Source organism: Musa acuminata, chromosome BXJ3-7 (assembly GCF_036884655.1).
Source record: "Musa acuminata AAA Group cultivar baxijiao chromosome BXJ3-7, Cavendish_Baxijiao_AAA, whole genome shotgun sequence".
Lineage (NCBI taxonomy): Eukaryota > Viridiplantae > Streptophyta > Magnoliopsida > Zingiberales > Musaceae > Musa > Musa acuminata.
The window spans coordinates 7,485,189-7,506,124 of NC_088355.1; the positions used below are offsets into that span (position 1 = coordinate 7,485,189).

The 20,936-nt window shown below is 36.1% G+C and overlaps 1 protein-coding gene across 3 annotated transcripts in view; it reads left to right on the forward strand.

The window, feature by feature from the left end:
- Positions 1-278: 278 nt before the first annotated feature.
- LOC135582939 (nuclear pore complex protein NUP205-like) overlaps positions 279-20,936 on the forward strand; it is a 43,356-nt gene continuing 22,698 nt past the window's right edge. For 2 of the 3 annotated variants that reach the window (XM_065160000.1, XM_065160002.1), the window contains exons 1-17: positions 279-584; positions 679-774; positions 2,350-2,424; positions 2,515-2,619; positions 2,762-2,872; positions 3,500-3,659; positions 7,633-7,715; positions 7,848-7,970; positions 8,039-8,263; positions 8,954-9,043; positions 10,654-10,812; positions 12,338-12,454; positions 12,530-12,736; positions 14,685-14,786; positions 14,867-15,010; positions 20,440-20,573; positions 20,660-20,779. In XM_065160000.1, the coding sequence (XP_065016072.1) occupies positions 444-584; positions 679-774; positions 2,350-2,424; positions 2,515-2,619; positions 2,762-2,872; positions 3,500-3,659; positions 7,633-7,715; positions 7,848-7,970; positions 8,039-8,263; positions 8,954-9,043; positions 10,654-10,812; positions 12,338-12,454; positions 12,530-12,736; positions 14,685-14,786; positions 14,867-15,010; positions 20,440-20,573; positions 20,660-20,779 (2,192 nt within the window). In that variant the 5' untranslated portion in view covers positions 279-443. The remainder of the gene's footprint in view (positions 585-678; positions 775-2,349; positions 2,425-2,514; positions 2,620-2,761; positions 2,873-3,499; positions 3,660-7,632; positions 7,716-7,847; positions 7,971-8,038; positions 8,264-8,953; positions 9,044-10,653; positions 10,813-12,337; positions 12,455-12,529; positions 12,737-14,684; positions 14,787-14,866; positions 15,011-20,439; positions 20,574-20,659; positions 20,780-20,936) is intronic. The other variant, XM_065160001.1, reaches the window with a different exon arrangement.

The following is a 20,936-nucleotide window of genomic DNA, read 5'->3' on the forward strand; positions in this document are numbered from 1 at the left end:
GCAAAAATAATATAAGACGAGGAGAAAACATCTGCTTTTAGTAAAATCTTTTCCAGATATAAGAAAAGATAAACTATTCCCTAAACATCCTTAAAATGATTTGTTGTTTTTAGAAAACTGAAAACAGTTTCCAGAAACACAACCTGACAGCCACCAAGTTTCCGCTTCAGAAATCATTAAAGCACTGGCAACGAAGGTTGGGTCACACGGGGATGCGTCATGGTGCGGTTCGACTCGGCCAGCTTTGGTAGGCCGGTCTCCCGCCACCTCGGATCGGAGTCAAAGAAAAAGCCCGCCCTCATTTCCGGCTTATTAGGGTTTCAAATCACCCCCCTCGACAGCCTCTCTCTCACTCTCCGGGAAGCTAAGAAGGGCTTATTCCTCCTCTCCCTTCGCTTCCCTTGATAGGGTTTCCGACGACGAAGCCCTAGACGAAGGAAGCGATGGTCTCTCCGCGCGAGCTCCTGTCGACGATCGAGGCGGCCCTCCTCGGCCCCTCTTCTCCCACCCCGACCCAGCGGATTGAGCTCATGCACGCCATTCGTTCTTCCATCCCGGCCCTTAAGTCCTTTCTTTCCTATCCCGTACAATCTCTCTCCCCTCCTGCTTTCCTTGTTGTTATTACCGTATATATTTTTCTGTAATTCTTGTTCACTGTTTTTGGTTTGTGGCGTGCAGGGTCCCAGTGCATCCGATAGGGCTCAGGTCGAGTCCAAAGAAGTCAGGCTTAAGGATTTGCCTCCAATATTGCTTGATGACACCGACGTTCAGATCGTAAGTCGTCTATTTTATGGTGTCTCTAGTTTGTCCATTTCACCGCTTGTTTGCTCATGGGAGTCTGTGATTTCTCTGTTCTGTGCTCACCATTTTTCCATGTCTTTGATTTTGCCATTTTTTTTGTTGGCTATATCCTTTTCCACAGTTTTGCATAAATTTTTTTATTATCAATTCTCATTTATGCCCTGAAAATGTATTGTGAAGATTCATAGTTTGAAGTACTCTTTTTGAATATCATCATTCTGACCAGAAAAAAATCACCCAACTCTAGATCATTTCATGTTGGAATATCATTTTGGCGTGACTTTGTTTCTTAATTGACAGCTGTTGGCACAACTCACAAATTGTTTGATTCTACAGATTGTATGGATATTAGTGTTTGTCGAATTAATTGAATGCCACCTTTCGTTGCATGATGCTGCTTTTGCATGCTAGTGTTGCCTTTGCATTGATGAAATGAATGTTATCGGAGGACTTAGTTGCAAAGGAAGTCTAAATCGCTACTTGATGTAAAATTGGAAACTATATTATGTTGACCATGAAAGTGGAATTGCATTTTTGTGGATAAGATGGAACAATTGCAAAAATGCTTTTGACTAAATACTCAGAGGATAAGCCCATAACTTTTGTTTGCTCCTTTAAACATTTGGTGGATTATGAAGGGTTTAGGGTTTGGGATTTTAAGTTTTAGGGTTTGGTGGTTGTCCTATCTATCTAAGCTGAACCTCATGAGGTCTGAGAGTTGTAACTTATTAAAAGTTACTTGACATGACATATTTACGCACATTGCTTGAGCCTCCCTCGAATGCAGGATTTGGGAGGGTCAATGTACTTAGTTCTACTCCTGCAAGCAAAGACTATTTTCATTTCATAGTAACAATAGTTACCCTCATCCTTTATGCTTTTTGTTAAATGGAATCTTTTTTTTTATAATGACTACTTAACAGACAGTTGCTTAAGAAAAAAATAATAGGCTGTGGACATTGTGGTATTACAGAGATGAGACCTTTTCTGATTTCTTCTGCCTTGTCCCCATTAGTTTTTGAATTTCCTGTTCATATCGATTCAGGATGGGTACAACAAATGTGCCAAACATTTTCCAAGTACCACGGGAAGCTTCAGATGAAGAATATGGGTTTTTAAAATTCTTGATCATGGATGTTGATGGTAACACATCAGCATTCATCAAAGAGTTTCCACTGTATGTTTCTGTGATATATACCCTCAATATATAACATGGATATTCTACTTAAATTTGTGCTTTATACTGAAAAACAGCTGGTGGCATTTGTACCCAGTACTAGATGTTCATGTTTTAAGTTACCAAACATTTGAAATGTGTTCGAAGTGTACACATCAGATTTGACAGAGTAATATGTATTTATCTGGCAGGTGTACATGCTTCCATTCTATTTCCTTCTAATATAATATAACCCTTGCTTATTTATTGGCAGCTTTAATGTGATTCAGTGATCTGACATAAGTGGCCTGTGAGTTATAATTTATCTTTTGAAATTTATCTATTTTCTATCCTATCCCTAATTCAATTTTCCAAATTTTTTGTGAATATAGGCACTGAAATTGAGTGATGACCTTAATCTCAACGAGATCGAATGTGTTCGTTTGCTTGTTTCAGCAAATAAAGAGGTAAGTTATCCTTGTTTAGACATTTTTTGGAAGACTATGTTTGTCCTTGAAATCAGCATATTGACCTTGTTTACTAATGATTCATGTCAGTGGGTTCTATTTGGACGGGAACCATTGGAGATGTTCCGTCTTGCTGCATGCCTCTGGTACATGGAGAGAAGGGATCTTATAACCTCTTTGTACACTGTTTTTCGGGTAATGCACATGAGTTTTTGGTACAGATATGATTTATTGCACAATATTTGGCTAAAGCTTCCCTGTTATTCTACAATGCTATTCTTTATTCTTTCTGTTCTTTGCAAGAATATGAGCTTCAAACTTACCTTTTCTCTTGCAGGCTGTTGTACTTGACCAAGGGCTTGATGCTGATCTTGTAGCTGTTATTCAGAAGCATCTGGAAGATATATTGAATTCTGGGCTCAGGCAACGACTAATTATGCTTATAAAGGTTTAAAGATTGCACGCACAACTTACATTTATTTTCTATCATACATTTATGTGGGAGTTCTTCGACGTATCCCCCTGAATTGTGTGAGATCTTCATGTAATGCTACTTCTATGTACATTTTTTAAGTTATATTGTTCTTGGATATGCATTGTTGGCAGGCGGCTACAGATTTCTGGGAACCTTTTCAAATATGATCTCGCATGTGTGAATATGGAATTTTGATGTGTATATAATTATATAAATGGAATTCTCTGTATTAAGTATTAACTATCAGTATCCACTGTCCAGATTTTGTAGATGGTTCTTACACACCATCTTGGCTAGCTACAAGCATATTTCAAGGGATTTTTATGTACCCTATTAACCTATTTGTTCATCCTGATCTGTGTTACTTGTTGCTTGTCAGCATGGAACCTTGTTTCTTTAATCAGTAATAAGATGTAACATTTATTATAATGTTCTGGATTCTTAATTGTTTTATTACAATGATATTTAAGCCATTATTGTATATAAAAATATAATATTTTATTGTTTTATGCATTCACGGCATTTACTTTTGTTTTTTTTTCCCAGTTCCTACTCTGCTAATGTTTATTCTTGTGTTACCTTACCTTATTTTTGCAATAGGAACTAAATCGTGAGGAAGCAGCTGGTTTTGGTGGTCCTAATGCTGAACGATATGTCCTTGACTTCAGAGGTGCCATCGTTGAACGACAAGCAGTTGTTTCTCGGGAAAGATTGAGTCTGAGCCACTGCCTTGTGCTATCAGCACTCGTTGTGCGAATGAGTAAGCGAGACTTCAAACTTGTTAAGCAATATCATCTACTGGATTGATTAACCCAATCTTTGTAAACCTTCATTGCAAGTGGATGCATTTTACTTTTCATACATTAAAATTTATCTGTTGTCATGCTGTATCTTTAAGGGATATTTCTGTCAGAGTTCCATACTGAATTGCATCTAGTTGCACTTGATATTGATCGACCCAATTGTGTCTTGTTCTCGGATTAGGGGATTTGACCATTGGGTAAATTGAGCTCAACTCCACTTGTTTATCACATTATTATGATTTATTTGGATTATTTTTCTTGCATTGTCTCAGACTTGGTCATTCTTGCTATGTGGGAAACATTGGCCGGCTATATTTCCCATTTTGAATGCAAATCTTGTTTGTAGGTTCTTCCTCAATCAGCATATCCTAACCCATGTGGCATGAGCTATGTATAGGCTTGTTCATGTGGCATGTGTTTAGTAAGGTAGTTGCTTAATAGGAATCTTAGTTTTATAGTAAAGTAAATCAGTTGGTGGTGTTTTGCTCAAGGTCTGCCATACTGAAGCGTACCGCCCGGTACGGGCGGTACGTATCGGTCCGACAGGTTACCGGTACACGGACCGCCCAGTACCGCTACAGTGTTATAATATTATACTGTAGCACTGCTACAGTGTGAAAAATATATAATTGTTCGGTACACCCTGATATACTGCTCGGTACATTGGTACCGTACCAAGCCCGGGTCGAAATGCCGGTACGGTATGGTACGACGAACCTTGGTTTTGCTCCTTTATGATCTTAGTGCAATCTTGTATGGAGCACAATGTATATTATAATAGGTTAATGACCCAACTTCTTTGACTTATATATAGTTTTGAATTTATATTTTATAGATTCACTTTTGACTGGTTTTATTTGGAATATCTCCAATGTTTATAGGTTTTGAGCTGTCTTGAATTCTGAATGGTTCATGTGAATTTCACCAAATTTGTGTTTGAAGCCTTGATCAAACTCTCTCTCTCTCTCTTAGCTTCATATTTGTAAATATTAAATTTCGTAATGAACTTTCACGACAATGGAGTAGGTTCTAACTGGTTGTTTGATATCTAGTTTAATAACCTACTGGTACAGTGGTAGGATTGGTCTTATGCTCTTATGCAACCTGGGTGATTAGAGTTAAAACAACATTTCTATTTATAGGGGTATGACCAAGGTTCGCCTTATCGGTCCATGCCAGTGTACCAACTAGTCATCGATACGATACGTATCGAGGTGTATTGATGTATTGAAAATAGATCCAAAAATTTCTAAAAAAAAGTTGGATTAGGGTTTTTAAGTTGAAAATAAATATAAGTTTAGTATAGTTTTAGCAAAAATAATCTAGATTAGGAAAGAACAGTGACATGCATTTTTTTTCGGGCTTTGCGGAATAACTTTGTAGGATGTTCTGAACTTTTCTTCTGTTAATATTGAATTATCTATAAAGAAATGATTTGAATTGTGATATTTTTTTTGAAGTAATTTAAACTTTAAGATTCAAATGAATTAAGTAATCAATCGATGTATATATTTGATTCTATCACCAAAAAGAATGACGGGACTCCATGGGCGGTGGATCGGGGTCCTCGATCTTAAATATCTGTATACCAATTTGATATGTTTTTGTCAGAGTTAATCTTGAAAATGATCTCACGACATAGTATATTGATACACCGTACACCATTGGTGCATCAATGTGGTGATGGTCGTAGTCTGATCGTCGTGAACCATATATTTCCGAGGCTGCTCTTGAGGCAAGGACGATTATAACATGTATTGGTACGGAGCATGGAGAATGTTAGAACTTTTATTTTCGTCACTGATCTGTTGTTTCATATCATAAGATTGATTATCGTACAACTGCTCGAAGAAGTATGACCAACTATCACTCTATCGCTATTGGTCATAAGATTCTTCATAATACAACGATTGTGAATACGTTGAGCTTCGCTATGTGTCTTCTTCGTGTAGGCTCTATTGCATATGCTCAAAATCTTTCATTGCCTTTCCCTTCCCCTTCCCCTTCCCCTTTTATGTATAAACTTGACTAGTATCTCGTCGAGCTTCATGATTTAAATCTTGGGTGGCATGTGTAAAATATTGCTCTTTGGTCCATGCACTATCCTCAAATTGTATAGACGGGATCATCGACTCCGACGTTGCCACCATCATCGATCGAGACACTGCTGTCCATGTCGTTGCCATGTCTCTCGACCGAGTGGGTTGTTCAATATGATTGATAATATGTCTCATTGCCCAACTTGATTCTTTCCAATGGTGTGGTTGATGCTATTGCCTTCCCCTTTGCTGTTGCACGCTTGACGAACGATTATGGCTAAGGAAAGGGGTTAAAAATCCTTTCCTATGGTTTAAATGGTCAAATTGACCATTTAAAATAGGACAATATGAGCCCTTGATCGGTAATAGTCGGATTTCGACTGTTATTGATTGATACAGACCTCGTATTGCCCGATACGGGGTCATGTAACGGGTATTGTTCGGTAGAGGGTGGTTCGCATATCGGTCCCCTATCGGATCAGTACATATTGCTCGTACCAAGCGGTTCTACTTGGTATGGTGAACCTTGGGTAATACTGCATACTTTGGCACTCAAAACTTTGCATTGATGGGGCCTCATGCATTGGTTCACCCTTTTTTTCAATGACCTGTCGTACTAGTTTGGTACCTAAATATCGAGTTGTATTGCCTAATGACACTATAAAAAAAAATTAAAAAGGTGGTGTACCAAGAAATACTGAGATATTTGGTTTGATATTAGTGATAAGTAACTATTGTGCAGTATATATCGATCCAATTGGTATTTTAAACCATGATTTTGGATCAATATCATGCTTCGTTGCTTTTGTGTAAGAAATACAATTTACATGGTATTTAATCGATTTCTTTTGTCAAGGTGGTCACTGATAAGATGATATTTGCGATTTATGCTTGGATTTAGAATTAGAATTTGTAATAGGCTTGGTCATGTCTCTTGTTTTAGGTTGTGACATTTGTGCTTTTGTATACTCTTCAACTCACAACAAAGCTTTGACACTATTGAATTTTCTTTTGTGCTACTGCTACGGTGTGATTTTCATTTTTATTTTATGAAATAATATATTCAAGCAGTGTTGTGTGCCGCAGTTCATTGTTACAATTGTGCTTATTGTATAGGTTTCGACAGGTTTTACTTTGAAGAATGGGACATGCTAGTGCACAACCTTAACTTTTCAGTATCTTTGTCACATGCTATTAATTTATTGAAGAATATGGAACAATGATTTTTGTATGAGTTAGTTGAATTGTTCCATGCTGGTAATTATAGATTGTTGTTTTTTGGTTGGCCAATATTTTTGAGGGTGTGTATACCCAGATTGATCATGATCTTTTAAATATGTGTGGCACGTCATTGAGGATCAAGCTGGTCAGTTCTACTTCTGTTTACTCGGATCTCAAGGATGGATGCACTGGATATGAAATTCATATTTAATCAGAAACATGGTGACACCAAAAGTAGTAATACATGGTTCTGTCGTAAAAATATTTGGATTCTATTTTGAGTCTCCAAATGATTATTCCCAGGACATTCTCTTTTTAAGTGATATTCTCAACAGGTGCATGTGCTTCATTTGCTAGCTTCTGTAATTTTTTTTCTGCTATTCTCTGTTGACATCTGTTGTCTCTTGTTGATGTACTTTACAGTCTACTGCTTCGGCTATGTGAGGCTTTGCTACTGGAGTGCTATTTGTTCTGTTAATGAAAGAATGAATTCTTGCTGCCACTAGGACAGTTCTGACTTAATTTCCAAACAGATATGAAATAATTTGTTTGGTCAAAATTTCAACAAATGATATATAAATCTTTCCTGTAAACCCAATAAGCAGAAACTGCAGTTTTCATCTTAATGTGAAGTGCATAATTTTTTCATATCAATTTTTACTTAATGCAGCTCCGAAGGATGTAAAAGATGTGTTTGTGACTCTAAAAGATTGTGCTGCTGATGCTAATAGCCGTAGCACCATACATCTTCAGGTCCAAACTTGACACTGTGCTTTTAATGCCTAACTCTGAAATGAAAATTTTTCTTCTTTTCCTCCAATGGTCGAATATATATCTCTTCAATCAAGCATGCCATTCTCATCATATATTGTTTTCCTCTTGCAGATTGCATTCAGTCTTCTGTTTACTCTTGTTATTACCTTTATCTCTGATGCTCTTAGCACTGTTCCTGACAAGCCCTCGGTGTTGTCTAATGACCCATCATTTAAACATGAATTTCATGATCTGGTAAGCTAAAGAAATTATAGCTTTTCATACTGTATATGCTCTGACTGTATACACTTTTAATAATTTAGGTGATGGCTACTGTTAATGATCCAAACGTCGAGGGTTTCATAGATGGTGTTAGATTTGCTTGGGCTGTACATCTGATGATAGAACAAGAGCGAAGTACTTCAAGAGAGGTGTCAGGTGCTTTGTCCAGGGATTTGGCTAGCACATACTTGTGCTTGGAACATGTTTGCTCGCACAATGTGTTCAAATTTTTTCTTTCAGGAGTTCTTCAAACTGCTGCCTATCAGGTTCGTATAATAACTAATGAATTGAACACAGCATGTGGTAAGATTTGGAACACTCCATGGTCGACATTTCTGTTTTTTAATACTCCAGGTTCGTAATAACTAATTGTACTGTTATCCAGAATTCTATTTTTCATTCCTTTTTGTTGACACCATACCTCTCCATATTTGATTCAGACATTTTTGTTTAAGTGTTCATCATCTAACTTTTACTCAGTAGTATCAAATTACCATTGGGTTCTTCATGTGCTATGAAACGCCATGGAATCTCACTTCTGCTTTGCTTATTGGATCTTGCATTAAACTTTTGGCACTGTTGTGACTCTTTTGTTTAAGTTGTGCTTTACGGCCATCTATACCTGTTTCCATTCTTCTCCTTGTGCAACTTCTTATCTCGCCAAATAGCTTTTCTTGTGCATTCTTTATGGTCATCTGTTTTTGTGGCTGAATTTTGCTGCACATGAGATGGTATCTATTATTTTTATCTAATATTGATTTCCTCAAAACCATTGATTGTATGTTTTGTTCTTGGTGTTAACTAATCTTACTTTTGATTAGACTTTTGTAATATATAGTTAATTATTTTGAGCTAAGAATAGTTTGTGCCAGTTCATTGCAAGCACTTTACATTGTTATACATTCTTCTGATCCTTGTATCTGGAGTCTGCTGAACTTTTAGTTTGTTTGGTACAGAATGATGATGAGGATATGGTCTATATGTACAACGGCTATTTGCATAAGATGATGATGTGCTTTCTCTCTCATCCACTTTCCCGAGACAAGGTTAGTAGGAACATATAATTTCTTTTTGTTTGTAAGTATGAACTTTTAGAATCTGTAGGTTGACATATCAAGATTTGCCATCATTGTTTTTCATTTTGGAAATATTAGTTTTGGATATTTCACAAATAACCATAACCTATGTTACAAAAGTAGATGTAGGTGTTATATGGAAAAAGAAACCCAGGATTTAAAAAAGTTAAAACAGTTTATTTTGTCTTCAGCTGTATATCTTTAACATTGAATGTAGACTTTGATATGTTAAAGTAGCAGGACTGAGTACAAATATCTATAATAATGGGAGACAAACTAGTATGGCTCTTTCCACCATGCAGGTTGGGATTTTGGAAAATTTTTAAATATACACGTGACATATTTTTTCCTCAAGGATGTCTTTTCTTTGAAAAAATAAAAGCATTTATGTTTGCATTATTGAATTTACCATGAGTTGTGTAAGAAAGTCAGTCAGCTGATTGACCCAGAGTTGTAGATCGAGAATAAAAGCATTTATGTTTAGCTTATTGAATTTTTGAGCTTCATGATGTTGAATGTTTGACTTATTCTGGAAAAGGACCCTGTCACAATATATAAAGTCAGCAGAAATTTCAAACACATGCATTTTAAACTTTGATTAGCCATGGAAGGAAAAGAGAGCTCTCTCATAATCAACCTTTAAAAATGCGTCAAAATCCTTTTGAAGCATAAAATTGGAACAGAAGAACTAATGGAAAATATCTAAAGAATGTTGTTGCTGAAGATGAATTTGAAGAGCTGAAGCAAGCTGTATTTGTGATTAACTGGCCAAATTCCATAGTACTGTGAAGTAGTAGTTTTTTAAATTCTCTAGGAGCTTGAGTGCAACTATTTTATAAGATCTGTCGGAGGTACTAAAAAAGGAGAAACATAATATTAAAGATGCACACCATTGTGGTTGTCTGGGTACACTGCCATGGTGCTGTCACAATTAAGAGTGTTTCATCTATGAAACATAATAATCATATTTTTTTTTGAACTTCAGTGGTTCATGTTTTGTTCTAGTTTGATTGACATGAGACTTGAGAACAGTATATTCTTCAGATGTTTTGAATAATTATGTAGCCTTCAACCAGAAGGAATTTCTTTACTGAAATTTAGTGAACCCAAAAAATTGCAATTTATGGTTGCTTAAGAAGATGATCCTGTTTGTTCTGATAAAATTAGGTTAGTGTTGGTACTTGTTTGTATTGCCACATGAGGTGGTACACATGGAGGCACCATGGCATCTTGTTGAGCAAAACAATATGGTACTTGGCATCTGATTCCTGTTAAATAGATGCACTGATTGTGATGATTTCTCCACTAATTCATACGTCGAAAGTCATCAATGAGGAGGTAAACTTATTGCATTTTATCATCCACAGATCTTTCTGATGGGCTGTGCTTTTGATTCATGTCATCATTGAACTATACTTTTTCTTGTTATTTGTCTTGTGATGGACATGTTTGGTTGCCATAATCGAGTTAGTTATCACAATGGTCCACTCTCTCTCTTTTGTTTTTGACTTCAAACAACGATGTCCATTTATGTAAGATTATGAGTTTGATGTCAAGCTCAATCATTTATTCTTTCATAGGTGAAAGAAATGAAGGAGAAAGCTATGAGTGCCCTTAGTCCATATGTGTCATCTGAACTGGGTGACAACATAAGTGACTCTTTTGATAACAAGCAAGTTGCTCGGATGAGTTGTCAGCCATTTGTATCTCTATTATATTTGGTTAGTGAAATTTATCAGGTAAACTGTGTTTTTCATAGTTTGATTTCAGTTATTAAATATTCCTTTCTATTATTCTCAAAGTTTGACTTGATGTTATTAAATGGCTTATTTCTGTGTTTCTCTGCTGATAGCTGTTGCTATAAATGAATGAAGTTGACTGATTTTCAGTTTTCTGCTTTGTTTTTGCAACTTATAAAGTTTTACCACTGGTAATATTATTTAAAGTTTTAGAGAATCACAAGTTAAGAATGTAGTGTTGGATCAGTTATTGGGACCAACAATAGGTATGAATTACCAGTCACAGTTCACATTGCTACATTCAGGTTTGTTAGATGTTAAAGGATTTCTTGTGTTGATTAGATATTTGAGGGTTCTGCGTATTGTATTGTTGTGAATTGTCTTAGAGAAAGGAGAGAAGTGCTGTTACACATTTTGCATTTTTATAGTTGATTCTATCTCAGTTATCAAGCTGATAAAATTTAACATTTAGAATCACAACTTAATGATATTCTCATTCTGAACTTCATCTTCTTTTAGCTTAAAAGATCAAAGTAACCAAATATTTCATGGTTTTATTATACAATAAAACAAACAACAACAACAACACATTTATTGCATAGAAGCAGCAGCAGCAACAACTTTAACAAATGAAAAGTGCAGCAGCAATGACAAGAACAAGCTATATGACCAACTATTTGGATTTTTGGAGTCACAGGCATGGATGTTTTAGCAAGATTGAACTCTGTTGAGCTGATCTACTATGTCGGCTGTTTGAGTCTCTTTTCGATTGCTGCTTACTTTAACATCATTCTTATATAATTTCTGTTATCTTAATGATCTTTGCATTCCTTTTATGGATTTGTACTTGCAATTTGAATATTTGAAAATGACAGTAACACATACTAGGTTCACTATAATATTTTGGCTGATGCCTGGGATGGACTTTTACAATAAATTTTTGCCGATGCCTTTGATGGACTTTCCAAATATTCCATGGAATAGTAGTGAAAAAAACCCAAGTTATAATTGACTGTTCACCAATCTAGTCAGGGACCTTACATAAACTCTAAAGATGTAGATAAGTTAATTTTTCCTGGAAGATTTAGATCCCTTTTGGCTGGCATCACAACTTTGATGTGTTCATGCTTTTATTCATCACATCTTCTGCACTTCAACATTCTGATGTTTCCTGCTTGCTTCTCTCCTCTCTATATTTCTTTTCTCTCTCTGCATCCTTTCTTCTGTTTCCTCTTCCTTCCTAGTATTTTTCACTTCATAGCTTGAAGAAATAAGTTGATATGCTCTGGTTTAGTTTGCCTCTGAAAATAACAAAAATGAAATTTTTTGTTGACATTGGGCATTTTGTGGCAGCTAATATAACTAGATCCATTTTAATTTCTCATTATTGTTTTTGTTTTGCATAGTGCAATTAAGATACAACCGTGAATGCATAGTTAATATATGGTCTTGTGTTTTTTTAAAGTTGTTTCATCTACTTTTTTGTGAATGCTAATGCAGTTTCTCTGGAACTTCTCTTTTCCAGAAAGAACCAGAATTGTTATATGGGAATGAAGAGCTGTGGACATTTATACACTTTGCTGGAGAGGATCATACTAATATAGACACTCTTGTGGCTTTTTTGACACTGCTCAGTACTTTGGTATGCTGGAACTGATTTCTCAACTCTTGCTTATATCTTTTAACTTCAAATTTACATTTCTGTTTGTGTACCCAGGCTTCTACAGAGGAAGGTGCTTCAAAAGTATTTGAGCTCCTCCAGGGTAAAATGTTCCGATCAATTGGGTGGAGTACCTTGTTTGATTGCTTGTCCATATATGACAATACGTTCAAGCAAGCTCTCCAAACTTCTGGAAACCTGCTGCCTGATTTTCAGGAGGGTGATGCACAAGCTCTTGTTGCATATTTAAATGTTTTAAAAAAGGTTTGGAAATTTGGATGCTCTTCTTATTCCATACTTTTTCACCTTCTGGAGTGTCTATGGCAGTAAGCCTACATGCTATAAAATGGATACTATGGTATTAGTTTTGTCCAGTCTTTTACTTGTGCTCGGAAACACAATAATGATTACTGCAATCCCTTTTTAATAGCCAAGGACCTAGCTCTAGCAAACTTCATGAGTTTGATTGGATTGCAAGGAACACCTCTAGGAAGCCCTATAGGAACACAGGATCATCAAGAAAATGACAACTCTCTTGGACAGGAAGAAGTTCTTCATGTTTTTGGTGGATTATTAGAAAGACAAGGTATTAAGTCTAGTAGACTCTCAAATTTAGGCAAATGACAAATGCTTGTAAATCCTTAGGATACAATGATATGAGCTGAGATGGTGGATGTGATGCCTGCATTCACAATAGCATATTCCTGTCTTTAAAGGGGCTAAATGGCTTCCTTCGTCCAAGGAATAAATACTTCCCAAGACTTGTCTTTACTTGTCTTCCCTTTCTTTTAAGTGGCAACTTCATTATTTTGAGGTTAATTCAACAAATAACCATTGCTTATAAAATTTGATTTTCTTGTTTTAGTGATATTGTATATCTATTATTTTGAGAGGCTTTTGATAGGGTTTGGGTTGGGTCAATGTATTCAACCTTGTGTAAGCAAAGAGGCTATTTTTGTGATCTTGACCCCATTCACCCATGCTGCAAAGGAGTTCTATTGTGGTGCAAGACTTGACTTCGTTCAACAACTCTAGTTATGCAACTTGAATAAGAGAGAAATTTGGATCAAAAGATTTGCATAACAAAGGTAAAAAAGCTGAAAATTAAAAGGTTTACAAGAAAAAGCATGAAGGATAGAATGAGGCTCGGATTTTGCAGTTACACGATGTATATTGTTTGCAGTGTTCTAACAAACTAATAGTTACTTTTATGGATTTATTATTTACCATTGTTATCTTTTATACAGTTTTATTCATATGTTTTGGTTTCATTTTCTTTGAGTAGTCATATATCATGAAATAATTAGGTAAAATAATTATTAGCAGATCTTTTTCTCAAAAATTTACATTTTTTCAATTTTTCTTACTTCATGGTTAATTCTTTTTGCCTATCTGAATTTAATCAAACGATTGGTTTGGGATGCAATGTTCTTGATTATGATCTTGTTACTAATCTTGTGAACTTGTTTTGAAGTACTGGAGAAGTGTTACTGGTCTGACATGGCATGACAATGATTTTAAAGTGTTTATAATTCATAGCATAAAATTTAAAACACTAAATGCTTACATCAATGGAGTGATCGTAAATCGTCGTACATATTCTGGATATGCCTAAAGAAGAATGGGAAACATATCATGAGTCAAAAGAGTCAATTATTAATGGTGAGGAAGAAAATTGAAGGCATGATTTGAGACAAGGTTCGACGTACCGAAGTGTACCTCTCGGTATGGGTGGTACGTACTAGTCCGATAGAGGACTGGTATGGGTTGTACATCCGTACACTATAGTGTCCTGTGTGTCGGTATACTCGGTACAATTTAGTGTGTACTGTACCGACAGCGGTTCAGTACATTGGTACGGACCGATAATGCAAACCATGATTTGAGAGACTACTGGAAATGAGTGTTTGAATTCTGTTGACATTGCCCTTAATCGAACTTGATGTGAAGATGGGTTCCGTGTGATTGAACAGTGTTACAGGATTGTTTGTAACATTTTTATTCAGTTCTTATAATTAGTTGAGGTTTTGTTGTAGAGTTATTTATTACTGGTTTTTTCTTTTGCATCTTCTCTGCTGGCCATAATGCTGAGTTGTGTGTGATTTTTTCATTGATTCTTTTTGTACTTTAAACTGCACATTCTTCAATCTGGAGATATCTGAGCTTCACTTAAGTTTGCCTTTTGACAATGAGCTGTTATAAATTGCTGTAGGTAGTTGAAAATGGAAATCCTTCTGAACGGAAGGGATGGTTTCCAGACATTGAGCCCTTATTTAAGCTCCTCGGTTATGAAAACGTGCCACCTTATTTAAAGGTTATAAGCTTTTAACTATCTTATTTCTATAGCGTGCATGAGTTTTACATATATAAGATTACTGAAAGTTCTTTGTACAGGGGGCTCTGCGAAGTGCTATTGCAGCTTTCATCAAGGTGTCTCCAACCCTTAAGGATACTATCTGGAACTACCTTGAGCAATATGACCTGCCTGTTGTCGTTAGTCCTTCTGTTGGCTCTGGTGGGCAGCTTATGTCAACACAGGTACCTACGTAGTTGTATCTAGCCTTCTTGAAAACATGATGGATCTGTTGGACAACATGAAGAGTAAGAGTACTTTTAAGCTGCATATTTGTCTATGAATGGAAGGTGGTCTTATATGCTGTTTGTCAAACATTTATGAATAATTTAAGTAGCTTGGCTATTATGGATCTTATCTTTACACTATGTTGATCACTGATATTTCTTTAGTTGATGGATTTTAGTTCTATTCAACCACTTTGTGCTACTAATTATTGCCATTAGATATGCAGTGGTGTTTCTTGCTTTTAGTTCAGCACTAAAACTTCAAAAGAGCTAAATTACCAATCCAGTGAAGATAAAAGTTGATTTAAATAGTTTCATACTTTGAATACGATCGATTTCCTGCTAACTTGGAGATGTTTAAATGGACATGATCGAGAAAGATGTAAACACATGTAAAAAGATGGGTCTAATGAGTCAACATGATTTTTATGACTAAAACTCTCTTGACATGGAGTATGTACATACCTTTACAGTCAAAACTGTCTTGGTGGTAAAATTAATATTCGAGCTTAGCAAAGCTCTGTTCTACTAAAACTGTGATGACTTGGAGTAGATGATTGGTGGTTGAGAATTAAGATTGAATCTTAGCAAAGCACTGATCTATCATATAGACATTATGTGATGGATTCTGCCATTTTAGCCATGTATATAATATATTTTGATATGATTATTATGTACTATACTACTGTGTATTGGAGAGTTTTTCAATTGGGATTGGATCTGTTGTGCCATGCCGTTATGTCACTAACCGGAAGGATAAGCTTGTTGGATGAAGAGGTGGATGTGAAGTATATCAAATCAGGATTGAAACCATTGTTTGTGTGCCCATACCAGTTGTCGGGCTGGATTTGTACCTTACCTTGTCAATCTGGCCGGTATCAATTTTGGTCCCAATAGCCTCTAGACCTACTCATAAGGAATTTTTTTGCTGCAATGATGATTCAATACTATGTTTTTAAGACTTGTAATGAACCATTTGTCAAGAACACGTACGTAAAAGAACTTCTAACAATCGATGAAGTTATTACATGATGCATATTATGAATGTATAGTTGAAAAATTTGTAAATGCATGGAATTAAAGCTATACATGCCATATGATTCAATACTATGTTTTTAAGAGTTATAATGAACCATTTGTCAAGAACACATATGTAAAAGAACTTCTAACAATAGATGAAGTCAGTACATGATGCATATTATGAATGTATAGTTGAAAAATTTGTAAATGCTTGGAATTAAAGCTATACATGTCATTCCTTGTTAATTGTTACTCCACCAAAGGGATTGCCCTGATGGAGCTGGAGGTAGGTCTAGGTCAGTAACATGAGTAGGCCGGAGATCAGTATCATACTTCTGAATAACTCATGCATGATGATGCTTCTATGATATTTAATATTAATATACTGTGTGCCATTATTGAATTAAGTTAGCAATGGTCATGGCATCTTGGTGACTAAGTGTATATTGGGTCTTACCTGGATCTAGGCAGAATCCGAGCATATTTGCTTTTGACTCCTTCCTAAATCTGCATAGATCCAGCCTCAATTGAACAATAAATCAGATTCTTTATATTAAATTTGAGCATGAAATCATGAGCAAAACCATAAGAATCCACAGAAACCTGCTTCATTTGAAGCAGCTGAGAGCAAGTTTAGCTTTGGAATATCCTTGCTATGAAGAAAACAGGCCTTGTTTCCGGAGATTGAAACTTAGTTTGCTTTAAATTGAAGATTAATTTGAGAGATAAGGAGATTTGAGAGTGAGATTACTGGATATTTAGAGTTCAAAAAGAAAGAAATAGGTCAAGGGAGCTGCTATGAGGTTTGAATCAGCAACTGGGTGGTGGTATGCTTACTGCCCAACACACCAGTGTACTGGTTAAAACTGACAGTATGCTTAGTATCAACGGTGACCATGTGAAATTCCATGTAGCGCTTTGTGGTCAGACCGATGAAAGACCAATTGGTATGGACCAGTTTGATCGAAATTCTCATCTGTGTATCTAACATCCATTAATATTAATTATCTTGCCAACAAGCTATAGTTTTTGCAAGATATAGATTGTCTTTTCTTATTGGTCGCACAGCTCATTCTCAATTTTGCATGGCGATGTATTAGATCTTGGTTGAGTATGAGCTGGTATGAATTAAATAATTGCCCATCCTTTTTGGGGATAACAAGCAATAGTTGTATTATGATCAACTGTTTCAGCATTTGCGGTTCTCTTTTGTTGTAAGCCATGCTAGTGATGGTTTAATTTATTCTTATGGGTGGCTCTGCTGAATGCGAATTGCTTTGGCATCAATCTGTCAAAAGAGAGCATTATGTCTTGAAATATTGGAACCTATCTTAGTTCTAAAAAGCTGGGTTAAGAAGAATAGGATAGTTTTCTTTCGGCTTTCATTAAACTGTTTTTACATGATAGTCTCTATGTATCTTATCTATATTCATCTAGTGGCCTTGTGTCGTTTCCTGCAATTTTGGAAATGTTCCTGCAATGTTTGATGTGTGCGCTCCTTATAGATGAGAAAAATAACTGTTTAATGTATATATCTTCAAATGGAGGCTAAATTTGATGGTTGTCCATGATTGTTGGTAATGCTCAGTGGTTTTATTTTTATGTTGCTCGACATGTTTAAGCGAACTCCACCTACATCTTAGACTATCCTAATAAGATCTTGACACTGTCAAAACTGTCCTGAGTACTTGTTGGCACCTTTGGCTTGCGATGTCCTGGCAGTTGCCAATACCTTTTCGGTGCTATACGTGTCGATTTATGCTGATGGACATGACAATCATTGCTTTTGATAAATATGGTTCTGTGGCAAATTAATTTGCTTAACATATTATGTTCTACATGTGCCATGGGTCATTGCTCATTGTTTTCGTCATCCCTTTCTCAAATATGTTTATTATGCAATCAAAGAAGCAAATGAAAATGTACCTGTTGAAGTTTGACATTCTTTGTTGGGGCTATTTTGTCTATTGTCCTGTTGTTTGTTTCCTTGTGGAAGGTTATTACGTCTGGAGTTGGCCATGTTTTTGTTTATTTTTACATAAAATATAATTCTAATTCTTAGGATTTCTTTTTTAACCACATTATTTATCTGCATTTATCTTATTGTTTAGTTGATAATTTGATATGTTCCTCTTGTGTCCTTGAGGAACTGGTGTACTAATATAAAATTATATTGATGCTATCAGATCTAGCTTGCTACTGCCAGTTCATTTTTCTAGCTTGTCATCACCTGTTATGCTATCAAAGTATCAATACCAGTTCATTTCTCTACTGCCATTATTTAGTCCTTCTAGATCTAGCTTGCTATCAATTTGCATCAATATCAGTTCATTTTTCTGAGCTCAACCAGAGGTCTTGTTTCTGCTATTGTTATTGGCATTCAACTAGCAACTTGATACCTGCTCATTCTAAATTGGACATCTAAAGATGATCAAGTACTAATATAGCCGCTCCACAGTCATCTATCATCATCTAATAGATGATCGACTTTTGGGTGTCTGATTACATTTTTTGCTTGGGCTTTGAGAGAAGACACTCGAGTCTTACAAGAGGAAGCCAGGAACCTCTTCCAACTTCCAAAGGAGCTTTTTGTTAGAACATCTCGTTCTTGTGTGCCAAGATGTTGAAGTTCCTTATAAGAGGAGACTAGAAGCCTCTTCCAATTTCTAGGACTTTCATTTTAACTTCTCGTTCTTGATACCCACTATTGCCAATACTATCAACCACGTTGTTTCCATCATAACCATCATTTTCATCAGATGTACCATAGCCTTATCATAAGTTGCAGCATGCTTGTCGTGATCAGCATTATAGCTGTCACCTGTCACTGCTATTCATCACCACACTACCAAACTCTGTTGCTATGGTCACGACTATCACCACCACCACCACCACTATGACCATGTCACTATCAAAACCACCATTATCACTACTGTTTCCTCTTTCGCTTATCAACCATTATCGGAAGCCATTACTTCTGTCATTGTCACTATACTGCCAACTCTATCACAGCCACCACAACCATCAGGGCAACTAGTCTTATTACTGTCATCGTCACTATGCTGCCAACTCTATTGCCACTGGGCACTGGTACTAGCACCACCTCCACCTGTGCCACCAATATCAGCTTCCCCCACTTTTACCACTGCTTCTCGGCTACCATCTACCACTACTTCAACCAGCTGTCATCACAATTGATTATCATGGCCATTGACATCATCACTACCACCAGAGTTATGACCATCACCACGCCCATAATCAATATGTCCCACCACAGTTATTACCACTACCACTACTGTCGTCACTACTATTGCTATGACCGATATTCTGCTGCTATGTATGGCAGCAAGTTGTGTATCTATAAATTTTGCTTGAACGTGAACCTATTTCTGATTATGTAGGTACCTGAACTCAAATCTAAATCCAACATGGTTACCTATCTTATTTAAACGCATTCCAAATCCAAATAAATGGTATTTAAACTCAGTTAAGTAGGCTTGGGTATGTTTGGTTATCTAAAAGAAATCTGACATGCAACCTTCTCTATGTAGAATAAGTCAGGTAACAACCGTTATGGTGTGCCCATTACCTGAACCCAACTAACAGCCTAGGTACCAAATTTGTACCTGACTTGGGATGCCTAGTTTTCATCCAAACCTGTCTTAATCCTGATTTAAGGTTATTTGAAACTTGTTTAAGCGAATTGGATAGACTCTGGTATCCAAAAAGACCTGATCGGGTGCGAATTGGATAGATTTTGGTATCCAAAAAGTACCTCTGATTACCATTTCTATCCGCCGTCACAATGCCATCACTAGCCACCACCACTACCAATCACCACCACTGTCATTGCCACTACAAGCACTGGTTGCTGTCATGACCACCATCATGCAACAGATGCGACCGCACATCTTTGGCTACTCGCTATGACTGTCATCATTGCCATTAACATTATCACTTCATTGTTGTTGTTGGCACTGTTATTACCAACATTTGTCAAGAAATTGCATTGTTAACATTTATTTAGTTAGAAATGCATTTTAAAAGTAGTTTTTAGAAATGCATTTGTATTGGAAATGTATAGTGATACTTTTCATGTTTTTTAGTTTCATTTGGGTTATACTTCTCATCATTATATCAAAATTTGATTGTGTTGAAGCAGTTTCATTTTGTCATTAATTGTTTTGGCCATTGTATGATTATGAATGTTGAAACATGAATTATTTCTTTTTCATTTGGGATGTTTTAGTATGTTTCTTGTCTTGGTAAAGATAGGTTATATGAATATGTGATTCTGCCAATTGGCTGTATCTTGTATCGGTTTGATTATAACTTTTTTTTCTTTTATTTGCTTATTTTTTTTCTAGCAGGTTTATGACATGCGATTTGAGCTAAATGAGGTTGAATCAAGGAGGGAAAGATATCCATCAACAATATCTTTTCTTAACTTGTTAAATGCTCTTATTGCCGAAGAGAAGGATGTAAGGGATAGAGGCCGAAGGTCCTAACCTGTTGCCACCTGAAAAATATTTGTACCTTTTGTTATATAGTGTCATATGAGGTAGCTTACGATATCTGGATTGGCAGGTTTGTTGGAATCTTCAAGTTTGTTTGTGATCATGTTTTTGGGCCTTTTCCTCAGAGGGCATATATTGATCCTAATGAGAAGTGGCAACTAGTTGTTGCTTGCCTGCAGCATTTCCAAATGTGAGTTTCAGACTTGTAATCAAAATATGACCTTTTTGCTGAGTTCACTTAGTGCATGAAGCTTCACTTTACACTTTATTTCTATATGCTGCTCGTTGTACTGTTTCCTCGGGGTATTACCTGAGTGATTACAATCATGTGAATGTGATTTTGTTCC